Source organism: Miniopterus natalensis, chromosome 13, assembly GCF_054644295.1.
Source record: "Miniopterus natalensis isolate mMinNat1 chromosome 13, mMinNat1.hap1, whole genome shotgun sequence".
Lineage (NCBI taxonomy): Eukaryota > Metazoa > Chordata > Mammalia > Chiroptera > Miniopteridae > Miniopterus > Miniopterus natalensis.
In genome coordinates, this window is record NC_142093.1 from 50,613,554 (window position 1) to 50,632,927 (window position 19,374).

General features: G+C 38.6%; 1 protein-coding gene across 1 annotated transcript in view; it reads right to left on the reverse strand.

Moving 5' to 3' along the window:
* Positions 1–752: 752 nt before the first annotated feature.
* ZC3H6 (zinc finger CCCH-type containing 6) overlaps positions 753–19,374 on the reverse strand; it is a 48,036-nt gene continuing 29,414 nt past the window's right edge. The window contains exons 4-12 of the mRNA XM_087823687.1: positions 18,213–18,489; positions 15,374–15,507; positions 12,388–12,504; positions 11,692–11,805; positions 7,594–7,701; positions 6,790–7,043; positions 5,767–6,257; positions 4,648–4,878; positions 753–2,909 (exon numbers count right to left, since the gene is read on the reverse strand). Coding sequence (XP_087679813.1) covers positions 1,447–2,909; positions 4,648–4,878; positions 5,767–6,257; positions 6,790–7,043; positions 7,594–7,701; positions 11,692–11,805; positions 12,388–12,504; positions 15,374–15,507; positions 18,213–18,489 — 3,189 coding nt within the window. The 3' untranslated portion in view covers positions 753–1,446. The remainder of the gene's footprint in view (positions 2,910–4,647; positions 4,879–5,766; positions 6,258–6,789; positions 7,044–7,593; positions 7,702–11,691; positions 11,806–12,387; positions 12,505–15,373; positions 15,508–18,212; positions 18,490–19,374) is intronic.

Sequence of the window (19,374 nt, forward strand, 5' to 3'; positions counted from 1 at the left end):
GAGTCCTGTTCACTTGTCCCCACGGAAGCACAGAATCAGAGCATAAAACGGTAAAGGGAAAGGAAGGGAACATAAAGGACAGGCATTAACATTAAACCATAGGTTCCCACAGAAATATTCTGCTATATATTTTTAACATCACTTCTCGGGGGTAGCTGTTCACCCATGGACTGATTTCCTGCACTTTCATGATCTTTTATGATGAAATGCTCCTTTTCAAGTTATTTACTGGAACGGTTACCAGCAAACACAGTCATAATCTTCCAGTTCAAGACATGAGTATCAGTGTAATACTTAGCTCCTATTATAAATAATAAATGTATAAAACAAATAAGGCTGCCATTATTTTATACAGCAATAAATATACAAGAATGAATATAAATTATTTTTCATAAAAATGCAATTTCTAACCAATTTAGGAGATTTCCAAACTCTGAGGACATGGACTATTTCCTGTTATAGAACGCCAGTCACGTGAGATCTAAAAAATTCTTTATTGGCAGCCACACAGTTGACTACAACATCTCTGTGCTTTCTTGCTACTTAAGAAAAATATGGAACCTGGACATTTAAAACATTATCAATGCAATAATCACAACAGACTGTCACTGGATCTTCTAAAATTCTGTAAAACCTGCCAAGGTCATGATGAATACAATTATTGTGGCTACATCACTTGAAAAATTAATATAAATTATGCTGCTAAAGACAAAACGCATGGAAACACATAAAACATCACAATATGACAGCAGTAACTCATAACTATTTAATATGAAAATTAAATTTAAAAAGGTATGTCAGAGAACTTGGGAATTTTCACTTTAGCAAAACAATCTATTTATATATCTCTAACTTCTATGATACAATAAAATACTTTTTAAAAGATATGACATTCAAATGCTTCATTTACACAAATAATATTGCCCACACTAATAAAAGTGATGCCCTTAAATATGAACTGCTAACTGTGATTTTTAAATGTTTTCTTTACTTCATTTTACATTTTTGTTAGCAGTTATGTGTTGACAAATAGAGAGGATCCTAGTCAAAATACTGTTTCCCAAAAGTAATGTACATCATATTGCTTGAAACCAACAACCATTATAAAAGTGGTAATCATTTATCCAAACATTGATTATGAAAGACAACTGGCATATATTCAGGCAGAGTGTTCAGTTCATGATGGTTTATTTACAATAAAAGTATTTTTACTGACGCTAACATGATATATAGGTTTCTATGTCAATTGCTACAGTCTCTTAAATTTATAAAAATATTATATAAAATACCACAGGCTTTAGAGGATATAACTTCATGTGGTTCTGAAACTAGCAGCTGAAAAGTGTTTATAATTTAAAAATAAATAAACTATAGAGGTAAACCAGTTACAAAACAGCAGAGGACTGCGATGGTCACAAGACTGAAACGAGCTGCTTAATTACACAGCTAGCAAAAGGGTGAAGCAGTTGGGTCAAAAGTTTTAAAAACCTCCTTCAGAGATTTGTCATCCGTTTCCCCACTGGGGTCATCATCTGGGGTGGGGCTCAGCTGTCCCAGCTGCCTCGACTGTTTTGGATCGCTGTACTGGGGCCTCATCAAGCCTGCCAGGGCCTGAACGGGAAGACTGTGCACTGCAGGGAGCTGAGCGGCGCAGGAGCTCCTGACAGCATCTGCCTGCGTGTCAGCTGGCCCGTGGACAGTGACTTCCACGTCTGGAGTGGTTTTCTGTGGCAGGACTGCTTCTCCAGGAGAAGGCTCATTTTTGTCACCACTTTTTAAACCACCAACTTTTTTCTGGTTCTCCGCATTTTCCGTTGCAGGCTCTGGTGCAGATGACGAGCCGTGCTCCCGTGGGTCATACAGGCTAATACCACCGAGAACTGAACTTGGAGTCCCCAGTGGAACGCTGGCTGAAGACGAGAGTTTAGGGGCATATGGAGGCAGAGCCCCAGGCCCAGAGTTGCTGGTTACTGCCACTGAGGGCTGCGACACGCCAGGGCTGGACCTGGCTAAGTGAGGGGCACACTTCGACGTATGGGACTCCTTCGTAACCGCTTGCTGAGACACTGTATTGTGCAGTCTGTGAAGTCTAGGATCACACTTTTTTTGCAGCCTGGGGTCTCCTAATTTACTTGCTGAGCTGTGCAATTCCCCAAATTGTTCCAGGTAGCCTTCCCTGTTTGCTGTGTTAATTTTGGCCTTGGCTGCTAATTTTGAATCCATGGGCACTGTGCTTTGATGGAGATCGCTTTTCGAATTCCATAACCTCTGGTCAGCTATGAGAGGGGGCAGAGGCAAACTGATTGAAGATACGGGGTCGGGTTTCGGCAAAGGGACTGGAAGCAGGTCCTCTGGCGCCCACACGATGTGTTTCGCGAAGTTGGGCTTGGTGAGTATGATATCCATTTTGATGTGGCTGAACTGCCTCAGCTGTGACCTCGGGTCCTGCAGCCCTGCCCCGGGCGGAGGGTCCAGCGGTATCAAGGAGGCCTTTTCCCTCAGCTCCCGCTCCGCGTCCTCGTCCTCGTCGTCCCCTCTCCCGTGTCTGACGGGCGCGCCGGCATGCGCGTGATGCGGGTCGCACTTCGCTGCACCAGCAGAGGAGCCGCCATGCCCACTCCCGCTGCCTCTTGGCCTCCTGGGATCCCACACAAGCCTGAGACCCTGTGCAGCAGACTCGGAAGACCTTCTGATGTCCTGCCTTGGGGCGGGCCTAAGTCGGGGGTCGGCAACCTGGTTCCCTTTGCTCTTTTCTTTGGCAAGCCTTGGGTCGGTCGGGGCGCCAGGCTCTGAGGAGGACTGCTGCTGATTCCGTAAAGTCTCGGTTTGCCTCTGCAGTGTTTTCAGAATTGACTTGACACTGCTTCCTTCTTCCTCCTCACTACTGGAATACCAGTTAACAGCATCATCTAAATGCAGACAAAGACTTATTATAAAGAATGCAGCAGGCAGACTTGACCTGAGTTAAGATAAAAAAGCACATGCTATTTCTGAAATAAGTGGAGTCTAACTTCAAGACAACGCGTCACAGAAATGCTAGGTCCCAACACGGGAACAAGGTAGGATGAGGTCTGACGATCAACTTGGTCACTATACTCTGTAAAGAGAGAGCTGTAACACAGGAACATGTGCAATGTCCCTCTGGCCAGAGAAAGGGCCTTTCACTCTAGTTTGCCAAGGGAACTCAAGAGTGTGTGGCAGGGCTCGGGGAGAACGGAAAATACTCTGGGAAAGGAATACTAAAAAGTTTTACATCTCTTTAATTCAAGTAATCCTTAAACTTTGGATTTATTGAGATAGCAAGGGAGATACATAAAAATATGTTTGGAAAGAAAACAAAACACTAATAATGACAGTTAAGGAAGCCATGGGAACTGAGCAAATGAGGGGTGAGGTGGAGACTTTACATTTATATTTTACTATATTTTTTAGATGTTTGACCTATGTGACTATATATTAGCTATTCAAGCATTAAATTAAAAATATCAAACAAAACTAACACCCTAAAGTTTATATACCTGACCTTTATGAGAACATTTTGGGCCTTGCTCCTACAGTCTCTTTATCCCTCCTGTGTTGGACACGATGTTAAGAAGCTTAACTGTCAGAGGCCTGCTCTCCAGTTGAGTAGAAGGTACGGTAGGGTGAGTCTTCCTCTCCATTCAGACACACAAGGTTGACTCTGAGGTGGCCACACACACACACACACACACACACACACACACAGACACACACACACACACACACCCCCCCCCCCCCAGAATATCCCGGGTCAATAGACGATTGCAGATATTCTCATTTCACCTGCTTGCACTGCTTACTAATGTGTTTCTACCTCATGGAACTCTAGTGTTACACGCTTAGTTTGAACAGAGCAGTGCTCACAAAACACGCATTGGTATTTAGAGTGGGGATGTGGTATCATAGAATACACTGCGTCTCAATGGCGAAAGGTTGTACTGGTATCTCAGGACCCAGGAAAATGACTTCTAGACACTAGGCCTCTTTCCTTCTTCTCTTTGACCCCCAGGAAGCCTAGAGCTGGGCTTGCGATTCCCTTTAAATATTTCTGTAGACTAACCTCACTACTCATAGAAGTTGTTACCTGACCCAAATAGGCAAGATGCTATTTTATTCTCACTTTCATATCGATATTTTTAATAAGCAGTCAAATCCCTTTTGGAATGAGAATGACTATAGCACAGAAGAAAAGTGGAATTGCAGGGGCCAACGGGAAGCAGATATCAGACAGGGAATGACAGTTAACAGCCCATTCAAGACTGTTTTAGGAACTGAATGACCACACTGGTGAGATGCTTTCGTAACATGTGACACACCCACTAGGGAAAAACAAATCGAAACCCTCGCGAGGCATCACTTCACACCTACAGGATGGCTAGAACAGCAATAGAAACGAGAAAATAACAAGTGTGGGTGAGGACAGAGAGACCAGAACCTCCTGCGCTGCTGGCGGGAATATAAAATGACGCAGCTACTGTGGAAAAACTTGGTGGTTCCTCAAAACGTTAAACATAGAGTTATCAAATGACCCAGCAAGTCCACTCCTAGGTATAATCCAAAACATGGACTCAGACGCTTGTATGACAATATTATTTGCAGCATTATAAAAACTAACATCTGAGATACCTTCTTCCTTGCTGGGGGCCCTCTGAGGTTGGGTGCTGCTTGGTTCTTCATCTTCTTGGTATTTCTGAGTAAGTCTGACAAAAAGAGCTCTCTGCACCGCAGGGAGGAGGCCTGGTGCAGGCAGGGGCTCGTGGCCTGTCATGTTGCTGCCATCACACCCACTCCCACAGTTGGGTGAGTCCTGAACAATGGAAGGCTGGTGCTGAGCAAACTCATCATGCCACATCCCATCTGCACACAACACAGGGAGAGAGAGACGATTCAGCAGAAAACTCCACGAGAGAGTACCACTGTGAGTTGTTATAAGAAACTGAAGTCCTACTAATCATCACATTAGATTAGCAAATTATTATGTGATTGTAAATATTTTTAAAAGTTATTTAAAGTTCTATTGTTACAAATGTTTGGTTAAATTTAAAACAGAGCCCTGGCCAGTGTGGCTCAGTGCTCTATGGAGTGTCAGCCCATGATCCAAAGGGTCTCGGGTTCGATTCCCAGTCAAGGGCATGTATCTGGTTTGCAGGTTCGATCCCTGGTCCCAGTCGGTCACTTGTGAAAGGCAACCAATTGATATGTCTCTCTCAACTGATGTTTCTCTGTTTCCCCCTCTCTTTCCCCCTCTCTTTCTCTTTCTCTTTCTCTTTCTCTTTCTCTTTCTCTCTTTCTCTCACTCTCTCTCTCCTCCTCCCATTCCACTATCTCTAAAAGTCAGTGGAGCCCAGCCAGGCGTGGCTCAGCGGTTGAGCATCGACCTAGGATCCAGGAGATCGGGGTTCGATTCTCGGTCAGGGCACATGCAGGGTTGTGGGCTTGATTCCCAGTTAGGGGCATTCAGGAGGCAGCTGATCAATGAGGGCTCTCTCATCATTGATGTTTCTCTCTCTCCCTTCCTCTCTCTGAAATCAATAAAGATATATTTATTGTTTTAAAAATTAGTGGAAAAAATACCCTCGGGTAAGGATTAACAAAAAAAATTTTTTTGAACATATTTTGAGGTCTCAATTTCATCATGTTTTACTTAGCTTTATTTAAAACACACTTTGTTATCATGCTTTTCATGAAAGATAGGACTCCAAATTCTTAAACTTAGAAATGAGTTATTCTGAAAGGTAAACTTACCACTAGAGTTACTGGGTGGCTGAAAGTTAGGTGCAGCATGCTGTGAATAGTAATTCTCATAAAACTCAGCGGGGTTCTGTAGGGACTCATAACTGGTGTTGAGCTGCATTTCACCAGAACCTTGCAGGTGTGATGAGCCTGGAGAACCGTGATTCTCTCTGGGTACTGTCATCATGTGTTCGGGAAAGCCCGGGCAATGGTAAGCACCACTCATGCTTGGTACTGACAAAGGTGCGTCTGGTTGAACAATTACTCCAGCTCCATGTGGACCAGGCGGCAAAGGTGGGCTCTGTGGCACTGGTAGCCCAGGAGGTCCTGCGCATGGGTGATGTCTAGGGGAGCCTGGGTGCATCACAGGAATACTGTGTCCCTGAGACATATTAGGTTCAGGACCTGGACTTGACCCAGAGCTGTAGATATGCTGAGGATGTGGGCTGTTTTCCTGAAATTGTGGTCCTGGTGGCGAGGCACTGCTATAAAATGCTGGTGGCCTGTAGACAGGAAGAATAGTATTTCTTAGTTTAGAGAAAGAGGCAACAAGAATGTCACATTTCTAAATAGGTGTCGGTTACATGTGTTTTCTATATCAGAATAGAATACTCTAAGAAGCCACTTATTCCCTATTATCTGTAACTGGAAGCACCAACACGTGCATCCTGCCTTCGTTTTAGCCCACAATTTTCTAAATTGCTGCTTATTAACGGCTGTTCTAAAACTTATTCATTACTGATATTTTGAAAAATACAGAAAGTACAAAGATAAGAAACACCCCTCATCCCACCACCCAGAGACAAATGTTTTGACTGGTTCTCTTCTAGCATTACTGGGTTAAGGACTCCAGAGAAAGCCGGTGGAGGCAGCAGTGGGCGGGGACAAGGGGGACGCGGGAGGGAGCAGTCAGGTGGGTGCCAGACAGGAGCTGTCTCTACCTGAGCTTACTTGCGATTAACATGGGACACAAGTTAGTTTCTTAATAAGAATTTCTAGGGGGAGATGCCGCCATTTTTGAAAATTTTAACTTACTTCTTCCCAATCTTATGTGCTAAATCCACAGTAGGTTTTACAACTATTTCAAAAAGAGATGGGATTTTCTTGAAATCATCAGAGAGATCTGTCTGAAAGTCATCTTCAGGGTCGGAAAAGGGAAAGTGCTCCGGTGGGGTGGGCAGGAGCCCCACTCCGGGGGGCGGTTTGGGAAGAGGGGTTATGCCTCGCTTCCGAAGTTCTTCCAGCTCTCTCTCGTCCTCATTTGCGTGCTCCTCTTCAGTGTTCAACACCTAAACAATTGGCAACGTTACCACATTAAAACGCGCTTTCTTCCTCACAGGAGACTTCAGTAAACTAGTTCTATCAATAGGAAAACATAATATTAAGTTGCATGGATCATGGACAGCTAATTCAATTTTTTCAGAGAGAGTGGCGGGGGGGGGGGGGGGGGGGAGGCACATCGATTGGCTGCCTCCAGCTCACGCCCTGACGTCCATGCCCTTTGCCAGAATTGAGCCTGGGACCCTTCAGTCCGCAGGCCGACACTCCAACCACTGAGCCAAAGTGGCCAGGGTGACAGTGAACTCATTTTTGATACAGAGAATGAGGTTCAAAGAGGTAAAGGATAGCCCTCAAAGTAAATTAACTTTTTAATTGCAGAACAAGGATGAGAAGATTCTTAATTCCTAGCCCAATACTTCTGCTTTTCTAATACACTGTATTAATGAAACACAAAATAACAAGTCCCTGACTTCTCAGCAGCTTTATAAAACATGATTTGGATCAAATGAATCTGTAGAGAGACCTAACAAATAATCAAGGTACAAAAACATGACTCACTTTGTCCAAAAGTTTCTTTGTTTCTTTAGTCAGGTCATCATGTGAAAATTTACACTTGTCTCCTTGGTAACACTTTGCTCCACTATGATAGAACTTGCATGGAAATTCATGTAAATAAAAATATTAAGGAACAGACCAAATGTAATCAAACTCTAATATTTTTAAACCAAAAAACATAATTGTGCTGAGTCAGTGAGACTCTATGATTATATATTGTACTGAATTTTCTATAATCACATCAGATAATTAATTCTAAATTAAGATGAAATATTTTAGTTATGCAGCAAAACATTCAAAACATTGTAAATCTCTCTTATTCTACTAAAAGTAGAAAACAATTTTTAAAGAAAAAATATTTATAATGTTTATAATGTTTTAAGTGGTTATGCAAGCCCTGTTACTTTCCACAATAAAATAGACAGAACAAACACATTTTGTAGCAAGAACGTACATCTATGAACAAGGGGCTTGATATGTCATGTTGAAGTCAAACAACCCAACAATAAGAGCTGCCAGCTAGTCTAACTTAAAGGTTAGTCTCACCTAAGGTTTTGGAGATAAACTTCTAAAGAAAATATTAACCCTAGAAGTATGGTGAAAAATACATCATTTTCACATGATTTATGTTCAGAGATAATTCCTGGATGGTTTCAGGAAATTTATTACTATAATCATCACACTGGTAAGGTCAAAAGAGAAAAATTACATGATCATCTTAGCAAGTGCAAACGGCAACTGATAAAATTCGAAGTCTTTTGATTTAAAAAACCCTTAATGAAATAAGAATATTCTTTTTTTTAAAAAAAAAATCTATCTTAAAACTATAGCCACAAGCTAAAGCAAAAGGACATTACTATTAAAATGTGTACTATGCCTGCCACAATCATTATTATTTAACATTATTCTGGACATGCAGCCAAAACAATTAAAATAGGAGGTATAAATTATGTTTACAGATGGCATGATTGTGGGAGAAAATGTAAGGACAGACTGAAAGCTTTCAGAAACAATTTAATAAGGTGTCTGGCTGCTAAAGAAATATGTCAAATCTGAAAAAAATGTTTTCTTTTTCTGAAATAAGACAAATTTATTATAACATTTTAATCAAGAAAGGAGGATTGTTTGCCCTACTGAATATTAAACATACTCTTACAGAGGGGAATGGTCAAATAGCACCTCGTATAATAGTGGTATAGAAGCTGGGCTGTGCACACAGGGAAATTTAGGATCTGGTAAAGGTGCCACTTTAATTCACTGCAGATGAGACAGTGAGTTAACCATCTGGAAAAAAAAATTAGGTCCTTACTGCACATCATGTATCAAAATAGAATCCATATGGAATAAAGATGTAAATGTTAAATAAAAATACAACCTTCACAATCACTGCTCCATCACATTTTCATAAAAATTATGTGTAAATGTATACATCTACTCACAAACCTTAGCATAAAAATAAAATCCAAAAGACTTTATGCCATGTTGTTAACATAATTATTCCTGAAGAGTGAGGTTACTTGGAGGGTTTTGTTGTTGTTGTTGTTTTAACCCTCACCTGAGGACATTTTTCCCATTGCTTTTCACAGAGAGTAGAAGGGAAGGGGGGAGAGAGAGAGACAGAGACAGAGAGAGAGAGAAATCGATGTGAGAAAGACACATTGATTGGCTGCCTCCTGCACACACCCTGACCCGGGCTGCGATGGAGCCTGCAACCCAGGTATGTGTCCTTGGCCGGAATCGAACTCAAGACCCTTCAGTCTGAGGGCTGACGCTCTACCCACTGAGCAAAACTGACTAGGGCATTTGGGAGTTTTTTTTAAAGTTATCTTGAAAATTATCAAACATATAGCAAAGGAGAGAGAATAATGCACTCAGCTCCCTCATGCTGCCCCTGGTAAATTCAATTTCATCATCTGGCAATTTGGCGAGATCTATGCCACGCCATACTCTCCCCACACCTCTCCCTCAGAAAACACTGGAATATTCAAAGCATATTCCAAACATATTTAATCTGTGGATATCTCCATGTTTATTTCAAACAGATATGGAATATTTTTCTTAACAATCACAACCTCATCATCAATATGAAAAACGAATGCACTAATTTTACCTATTACCCTGTCAATATACAAATTTTTAGACTGTTTCAAAAAAAGCTCCTTTTATAATTGCTTTGTTCAGATCAGGATCCAAACATGATCCATAAATTGCATCTAGTTAACAAATATCTCAAATTCTTTCATTGATCTCTAGAAGTTCCCCTCCCTTTTATTTTTGCATGTGTCATAGGTGTTAAAATAAATACTCTCGATTGCATCATATCAAGAGGCATTTGATATCCAGTTTCTTTAGTGCTAAGGCTGATCAGCTGGTGCAGGTGTTGTCAGCCCAATTCATCAACTGTAAAGTTTCTCATCAACTTTCACCTAGTGATTTTAATAGCCATCAGTAATTGCTGCCCAAACCCATTAATTCATCAGAATTTGCAGAATGGTAGGACTGCTGTGTCAGAGGGTGAACTTGTGTGTAACTGGGCCAACAGTGCCCAGCTCCCCTCCACAAGGTGCCTCATTTTGCATTCTGCCAACAAGGTCTGAGTGTGTCTATTTTTTCACAGCCTTGCTATCAAACTTTGCTGTCACATTTTTTATTTTTTGGATTGTTATAAATCTGATGGCTGCAAATGGTATCTTGGGCATAGATTAAATTGCATTTCTCTTATTATGAATAGGATTGAGCATCTTCTCATGTTTTGGGCCATTTCCATTTCTTTCTGTGAACTAACTGTATCTATTGCCCATTTTTCTTCTCAATTCTTAGAAACTCAAATATCAAGCTGTTACCTCTTTGTAAATGATTAAGTTTCAAATAACGTTTCCCATTTTATTATTTACCTTTTACTTTGTTTATGTCATATTTTTGTTATGTAAATTTTAAATTTTTTATGCTGTCAGTTTCTCAGTCTTTTCCCTTATGGATTTATTTTTACATTTAGATCAATGACAACAGGGATTTTTTGCTTTCATTTTTTACATTATTTTTAAAATATATTTTTATTGATTTTTATTTTTATTTTTTAGAGAGAGAGGAAGAGAGAGGGGGAGGGAGAGAGAAACATCAATGAGAGAATGAAACATAGATCAGCCGACTCCTGCACCCCCCCCTACTGGGGGGATGGAGCCTGAAACTGGGGCATGTGCCCTGACCAGGAATCAAACCGGCAAGCCCTCAGTCCACCGGATGATGCCCAACCAGCTGAGCCACACTGGCCAGGGTTTATATTATTTTTGAACTAGACAAGACTATTTTAAAATTGATTTGGAAAAATAAACATGAGAATCTACCAAATATCAAGCATGCTTGTAAGGCAGAAATAATCACAGCAAAGCCGCAGAGATATGAGAACAAAGAGACCATGGAGCCAAACAGAAACTCTAGAACAAAACCATGTCCATAACATTTCATCATATAAAGATGGAGTTTCAGATCGGGGAGGGGAAGGCTCAATTAATCATCAATGGTAGTGAAAAACCAGCTAGATATTTTGGGGGTGGGAGGTTAACATGGAAAGATACAATGTATATATATATTTAAATGACTATAAACATACAGTGAAATACCAGTTTAGGTCAGGGCAGGAGTAGAATTTAGATGTACAGATTTCCAGAAGAAGAGGTGGGGAAGAATACACAGTGATAATTGGGGGTAAGATCTGATAAGACTTTGACTTTATAATATTCAACAATGACAGTTTATTATTTATGAGCCTAAGTAAAAATAATTAAGTCATAAAACAAATATTTTGTCAACTCCTTCAGGAAGCATGTGCTATTGAAACACTTATAAGCTGAGTATATTAAATACAAAGTTCCTTTATTTCACATATTTTTTTCCAAAGGGAAATTATTAATTTCATTTCCCTAAAGAATAAAACTCAGTTTGCCCTTTTGAAGTACATAAGGCTGACTAGACTTAGTTTATGTTATGTGATTTTAAATTTAAAACCAAACTAGGCTTTCTAGGTTGTACTTATGATTTTTAAAACCCTAAATTATGCTTTCAAACCTCAATATTTTGGTTAGCGTATTTTCAGTAAAGGATATTATGCATGTATATGCAGTTCTCCCCTTTTGTACAATATCCTTGCAAATAAAATCTGCAGATCTCTTTCCTCTTTTCCAACTCTGCATCATGATCAAATTTACATTGATCTCCCTGTTCACAAAAAGAAAAGGAGGAAACAAAGAAGAAAAAAGAAACAACTGAATTAAATTTTCTCCATGGCATTTCATAATGGAACTATGGTTATATCTTCAGTCTTTAAATAATGAGCTAATAATAATTCAAACAATTCCTTAGAGTTTTTGCCCAAGCTGGTGGGTGTGGCACAGGCAGAGGCAACACAGTGCGGGCTTCAGGGCCTCTGCCCACTCACCAGGTCTATCTGAGCTACTGTGGAGACTTATTTAACCCATGTTTACAATGGGTCAATAATAGTAACTACTTTTTAGGGTTGCTGTAAAGATTAAAACATTTAATATTAGTAACCCACTTTGAACAGTACTTGCCACACAGTCAGCACTGTGTTTATTAAATAAAATCTAATTTAACAAATTACATTATTGTCTCAAAATATAATTAAATGAGTTCTGATGTATAGTATTTCCATCAAAATACATTTTGAAGAACCAGTTTTATTACAACTGAGAAATGAAAAAACTAACCCCCCCCCAAAAGGCTTAAATTTTAAAGAGAATTTTGGAAGTAAAATGATTCATGATACCCCTATGAATTTACCTTAATACATCTCCCTTCCAGAAAGTATTTACAGATTTGTTTTCCTTTGTGTTCCACTGTGTGCTGATTAATAAATTCCTGAGTCATTACCTTCCATTTTTTCCCTGGTTTATTATACTGCAAGAAAAAAATGTATTTAAATGCAACATATAAAATATTAAACAGGTATTAAAATGTACAGTCAAATGGATCTGGAAAGCAGTGCAAACTGACTATCAAAAGTGGTCAAGGTGGGACATTCTGAGGCTATTCATTTAGTCAGAGAGAGATATGCTTCTAGTAAACTATGCTACTAGTGGTGGCAAAGAACCCCATTTCTATTTTAAAACATAAAATTATGAAAAGCTTGAAAATTAACAATAATACTCAGTTTTGGCAAAGGAACAATAAAATATGCACTCTCACACAGCATTGATAGGTATGTTATAAAAGACTTAAACTATCCATATTGTTTGACACAGAATTTGTACTTTATAGGATTATTCTAAAGGAATTATCAGGGAGGCACACGAAGATTTATTCATAAAAATAACTACTGTGGAATTACTTACATAGTAAAAAAAAGCACCCAACAAAAAAACCTAGAAACATTCTACACATCTAAAACTGATCCCAATTTTATAGTAATAAAGATAGAAATGAAAAAAACATACCCCCACATTTAGTAGCAGTATATGTCTCTAGATGAATCTCTAAAAAATTAGAGATTTTTTGCCCAGGTGGTTATTTTGTACTTTCTTTAAAAAAAAAAAAAAAAAACCTCATTGAGAATGTATGACCTTTCATTTATAAATTTTAAAAAATTAAGGAAAAAAGTGTATGATGGAAAATCTCACAGCCCTCCTTGTTTTCCTCAGCCCTCCAACTTGACTTCTGTTGAATATGAGAAGACTGGGTCACAACAGGGGGTGGTGCTTGGCCATGCTAAGGACTGACACTGTGACGCCATGAAACAACAGTGTTTTTCAGAAGAACCACTAATGTCCTCTTACTAAGAGCTGGAAGAACTGCAGAAGTAACCTGGTTCATCCCCATCATGGGATAGATATGAAAACTGCAGATTAGAGAAGTTAGTGACTTACCACAAGTCCCACGGCAAATTGGCAGTTAAGGATAGACCTCTGCACTGTCTCACACCCATCTTAAGAAAACACAACTCAAGAAAGAGCGAGAGAAGGCAAAGGTGGAGGGAGAAAGGAAAACTTAAACCACCTACAGGGTCATTTTAATTAATTTACTCTAGAGGATGTATTTATATTGGTACAAGGAATAAGAGCATAAAAGATTTTTTTAAATATATAAGGAAGGGAAAATAGAAGGATCCACCAGGAAAAGAACACATATTTACAGGAAATTTAATAGCTACTACAAAGACTAGAAATTTTAAGAATTTTATGGCCAACAGAATTAATGTCTTTACAATCCATTAAAAGTTTGCTTGTTCTGTGCCTACCCTTGAATTTATAAGAAAATTAGTATGTATGTGCAGGTATCCTTGGATTCATCTGGTCTCTGGGGCTCTTACAGTCCCTGAAAAGACTAGGATGGAAGTGGATCCATGCTGGCCACTCAGCATGTCCACCGGGCCCTGGAAGGACCTGAGCATGAGCACTCTCCTGCTTGTTTCCAATGTCACAAGAAGAAATCTCTCATGACAATCAATAAACTGACACAGTCGATGACATATTTTAATCTTAATAAACAAAAGAAAAAATAGTCTAAGTATGATGAATGCAAAGGAAAGAATTTATTGTTATTTTTCCATTACATGCTAAAGAATCTTTTCGTTGCAGCCCAGATCTGTAAACATTTAAAATGTTAGTGCTTAAAGGGGCCCTTAGAGTGAATTTAATACTGTATGTACTCACATTTTACTGATTAAACAAATTTAAGCTCACAGAGACAGGCAGCAACTTGCTTGAAGCCATGCTTTCCTGAAAGCTATTTTCTTTTTCAGGTATAGGATATAGGTAATGCATATAAAAGGCTTACTTAGAAAGTATTCATAATTTGGTCTAGGGAGCACAGCACATTCTAGAAGTCAACTGGTGTAGAAAGATGGGACAGGCAGGTTAGAATAGCCCAGAAATCCTAGGCTTATTTCAAAGTTGCTATTCCACGGACTATGAAACAGGCTTATTTATACTTAACCTGCCCAGAGCCCTTAATATGTTAATGCTGACTGAGAACCCCTAACAGAAGAGTGGCATGTGCAGGGTTTCACAAACTTATCTGGGCCTCAATTTCCTTGTCTGGCCCACCTATTAACATCTCCCTAAGTAGTATCTTAAGGAGCACATACGACGAATTCTTTACCCCTTATCTTTTAAGCCCAGAGATCAGAAAACCAAGCATTCTCTGGCTCTCAATCAGGGTTGCAGCGTTATAACCCACCCTTGATCTGTAAATTCAATCAGACCTCCCTGCACCCGTGGCAGAACACAGAAAGTCCCTACACAGCTGAAATGTACACGTTTGAGTTCAAGTCTACATATAGTTATTCGATATCTACCATATGCGTGGCTCATAAATTCATCTTCCCAACCACTTATACCTCCTTTTCTTCCCTTTCACTGCTTCCAGCTCTAGTAAGTTAATTTACCACTGTCTCCCTTCTCGCCCTGCTACATACTGGGCTGTTACCATTTTACTGCCATGTGCCTCTGGCAAAGGTGACTCCTAGGAAAGCCCAACAGGGAACTAACAGAACATACATTTTTGCTTTCAAACATATCACTTTTATTTTGAAGTGCTTTCAAACACAGCAATATTATTTCAAAGTCACCTAAATTTGCATCTCTATATTAAAATTGTGACTAATGAAAAATAATTCATTTTTTTGGAATTTATTTATATTCATTTGACCTAAACTAAGAATGTTTCATTTTCTAGAAAAGTAGCATTAAAATCACAATGCTTTATTTGTAGCCAAATAGGTTAAAAGATGGAGAAGCGAATCTCCTCACTATGTGTAAACTCTCAGTACCTCGTGAAAGTCATCCATTCCCGAAAACATGCTGGGCCCCTTACTGGTTCTTCCCCCACGGTCTTTGCGTTTGATTTTCTTCGGCAAACCTCGTCCACGACCAACATTAAAACTTTTAACCCTCTGTTCGACACCTAAAAAAGTTAAAATGTACTTCAAATACTATAGAAAAACAGTACACCTGTCAATGTATTAGTTTATAGGAAACAACTTATTCTTTAACAGTCTATAATACACAGTGCATTTTTCTCCTCTAAATTCAATGAAATAAATAATTCAATCTTTACATTTTAAAACTTCCTGGGCACTGCTTCTTATACTTTTCTTTTTTTCTTCTCATTTCTTAACCCTTACCTGAGGATACGTTTTCACTGATTTCTGAGAGAGGAAGGGACAGGAGAGAGAGGCTTCAATGTGAGAGAAACATCGATGGGCTGCCTCCTGTACAGACCCCGACCAGGGATCAAACTACAACCTTTCTGGTGCTGGGGATGAAGTTCCAATCAACCGAGCCACCCTGCCAGGGCTCTTCTGTTAGCAACATGAGGAAGGCAAGGAACAGGGGTGTACACAGCTGGAGAAGTCAAATCCAGTTTCATTCTTTTCAATTTTCCTTAAAATAAGCAATTAACAAGGCTTTCTGCCTTTTAGAGAATTAAATATTATATTCATCTCTATGGAATACAGTGTAGGTATTAGTGGTTAATTTATAACAAGTTCAGTTTCTATTGATAATTTTGAGTAGATAAAACATATATCTCCAAGTAAAACTTATGCTTGTCTTTTACTTTTGAAAAACTTGCTATTTAAAAGTATCTAAAATGATACCCAAATAGCAAAAAGTATTTATTATGGTAGGAAGTTAAAATACAAAATGCTTATTTTACCAAAGTCATATTGAACTAATATATTTTCTAATGTAAGAGAACCTATAAAATAACTAATAAATATGTGAAAAAAAAGTTTCTACTCATTAAGAGAAATTAAAATTTAAAAAATAACATACCACTTTTTACCTCAAACAACAGTATATGTAGGCACTTGGGGAGTTTGGCATTTTCACACAGCAGGAAGGATTTTATAAACTGGTACATTACTGCCTGGCTGGCGTGGCGCTGCAGTTGAGCCAAACTGACCTGTGATCCAGGAGATCTTGGTTCCATTCCAGTCAGGGCACATGCTCAACCCCCAGCAAGGGGTATGTAGGAGGCAGCCAATTGATGACCCTCTCTCATCATTGATTTTTCTATCTCTCTCTCCCTCTCCTTTCCTCTCTCTGAAATCAATAAAGACATATATATATATTTTTAAAAACTGGTACATTACCGTTTTGGATATCAACTTGATATATGAATCAAAAATCTTCAAATGTGTGGCTATGTCTTTTGACTCAATTCTACATTTCAGAATTTATTCTTAAGAAAACTGCTTGCCAAGGGGTTTTCTGAGATATGTATAAATAAATAGGTAAGGTTAATCACAGAATTTTAAAAAACTGGGTGCAACTTAAATCTCAAATATTATAAAAAAATCCTAACAGACAAATTATGTTATATATACTCTGAATAGAATGCAGGCATTAAAAGCTACTCATTAACATAAGAATTACTGGGGTATAGTTCAAAGTTAAGGGGAAAAAAACAAATTACCACAATATGAATAGTTTTTTAGTTAAAAAGTAATTCTCAGAAAAATTCTAAAAGAATGTACGCCAAAAATGTTCAAGTAATTATCTCTGGATGTAGGGAGTAAAATTATTTCATCTTTGATCTTTGCTGGGTTATCTTGTCTACACGGAGAAAAAGTTTTCTGAATTTGACCATACACTCCTTTCATAATCCGGGGGAAAACAAATGTCAAAAATAAAATGTAGCACTCAGTTCTCCCACAGCACAAACAGAGCCTGAAGGAAAACCCCAGTGGGAAGGGATGCAGAGGCCTCCACATTCTGGCTACTTCCATGTGGAGTGAACTTCATACCAGTTTGACCACAGGAATAGACTTATAATTACAGAAGTAGGTGCATAGACAAATTCCTTTCTCTTTAGTTCCGCACAGCCTGGTTTCATATTTTTCAAAGGAATTTTGCTAGGGGAAAAAAAAAGCCATAGAAATAACCAAATTTACTTATAACTGACTCCTTTTCTCAATGACAATTAAAAGATGGATACACAGGGTTTGGGTGCCCACTATTTAACCTCAGCCTCATCTTGCTCCAGTTTTCTTGAGCCAGACACATTGACTGAACATTTCTTAAGCTTCATTTGACCCTATGCGACCCACAGTTTCTATGGCAACTTGCCCTGATCTTTCCAGGGACCACATGTCTCAATATAGCAGATGAATAGGTGACGGATGCAGAAATTTCTTCAGATTATGTTATTTCCAATCTTGAAGTATGAACATAGTACTAAGTACACTTGCATAGCAACGGTGACCACCACATTTTAAAAGCCTAACAAAAGAATAGCTTCCCGGAATTCTGTCCTTGTAGGTGTAAAATATATAAAGTAATACATAGAGTAACAGAGACAATAGAAAAAGGTAGGTTATTTTTTTATCAGTATACTGATATCATATAGAAGGGAAGTAAAAACATAATAGAAAAAATCTGTTTACATTTTTACATACTTTTTAATTATTAGGGTATTTTTCTAATTCAAATATTAAAATATACAAGTTGAAATATTTGTCGATTTTTGTCCTCAAGGTTTACAAAATAAATAAAAACGAATAAACTGATCTTGAGAAAGGGCTAAGAAATGTGAGTTTTCACTTCACAGCTACCTGTTTTAATAAGGTACTCATATCAAAAGCAGATAGACAATTTCAAACTTACCTTGCTGAATTCCTTTCATTCTTTGTTTTTTCCCTGGTTCTTTAGAAAATGATGATCCTAAAGCAATACTGGAGGGTTCTTTAGCTTGTCTGTATTGTTTGAGCTGACTGGCAAAATCTTCCTCTGTTTCCTGACTGTAGTTACCGAAGTTGTCATCACTGTAGTTACCGAAGTTGTCATCACTGTAGGTACTGTACTCACCATATTCTTTACTTTTAAATTTTTTGTTATGTTGACTCTTCCTTGATGTCACATAGCTTCCTGATATGTGTCCATGCTAAGTGGAAATGGACAACCCACTCTTAGGATTTTTCAGTTACAGAAAAGAATTGATAGTAACACAAGACATCTTTTTGCCCAGCCGGTGTGGCTCAGTGGTTGAGTGTCGACCTATGAACCAGGAGTTTATGGTTTGATTCCTGGTCAGGGCACGTGCCTGGGTTGTGTGCGGGAAGGCAGCCGATCAGTGACTCTCTCTCATCATTGATGTTTCTCTCTCTCTCCTCTCTCAAAAAAATTTTTTTTTAAAAAAAAGACATATTTTCTCCCCCAGAAAGTTAGAAGAAAGGAGGAGATAGTTATTAGTTTTGCCCCTTGACTAGTACTGACCTAGGAGACCATTTAAAACTAAGTCCAAAAAGTAAATGCTACTATGAGAGCACGTTTCATAATGTTCAAAGATGGTGGCTGGGCTGTCTCATTCGCTTCTGCTCTCCATGTCCCACATCTCAGCATCACACATTCAGGACACTTAAACCCCCACCATCACATGTGACTTCCTTCTCCAAAAACCAGGACAGGTCTTTTTGAAGATAAGGAAAAGACAGTAAAATAGGAGGAGGGGTAGAAAACATATGTTCTCCTAACATTGAAAACTTTCCAAATTACATATTCAGGCATATTATATTTAATAAAAACTATGTTTGGAAAATTTTTATAAGAAGAAAACATTATGAGTCTAATATTAAAAATAGATATTTCCCTAGGAATGAAAGACACCTAGTAAATAAACTGCTCATTAGGAACTATTTATGACAATATACCTTATTAACTTTATTGCTTCTTTACGAAAGCATGTGAAAACAACACACTTTAGTCCTAGAAGTTTATTTAATGGCAGTATTCAAGCCTCTCTCTATTCATTTTATTAGTTCTATCATAT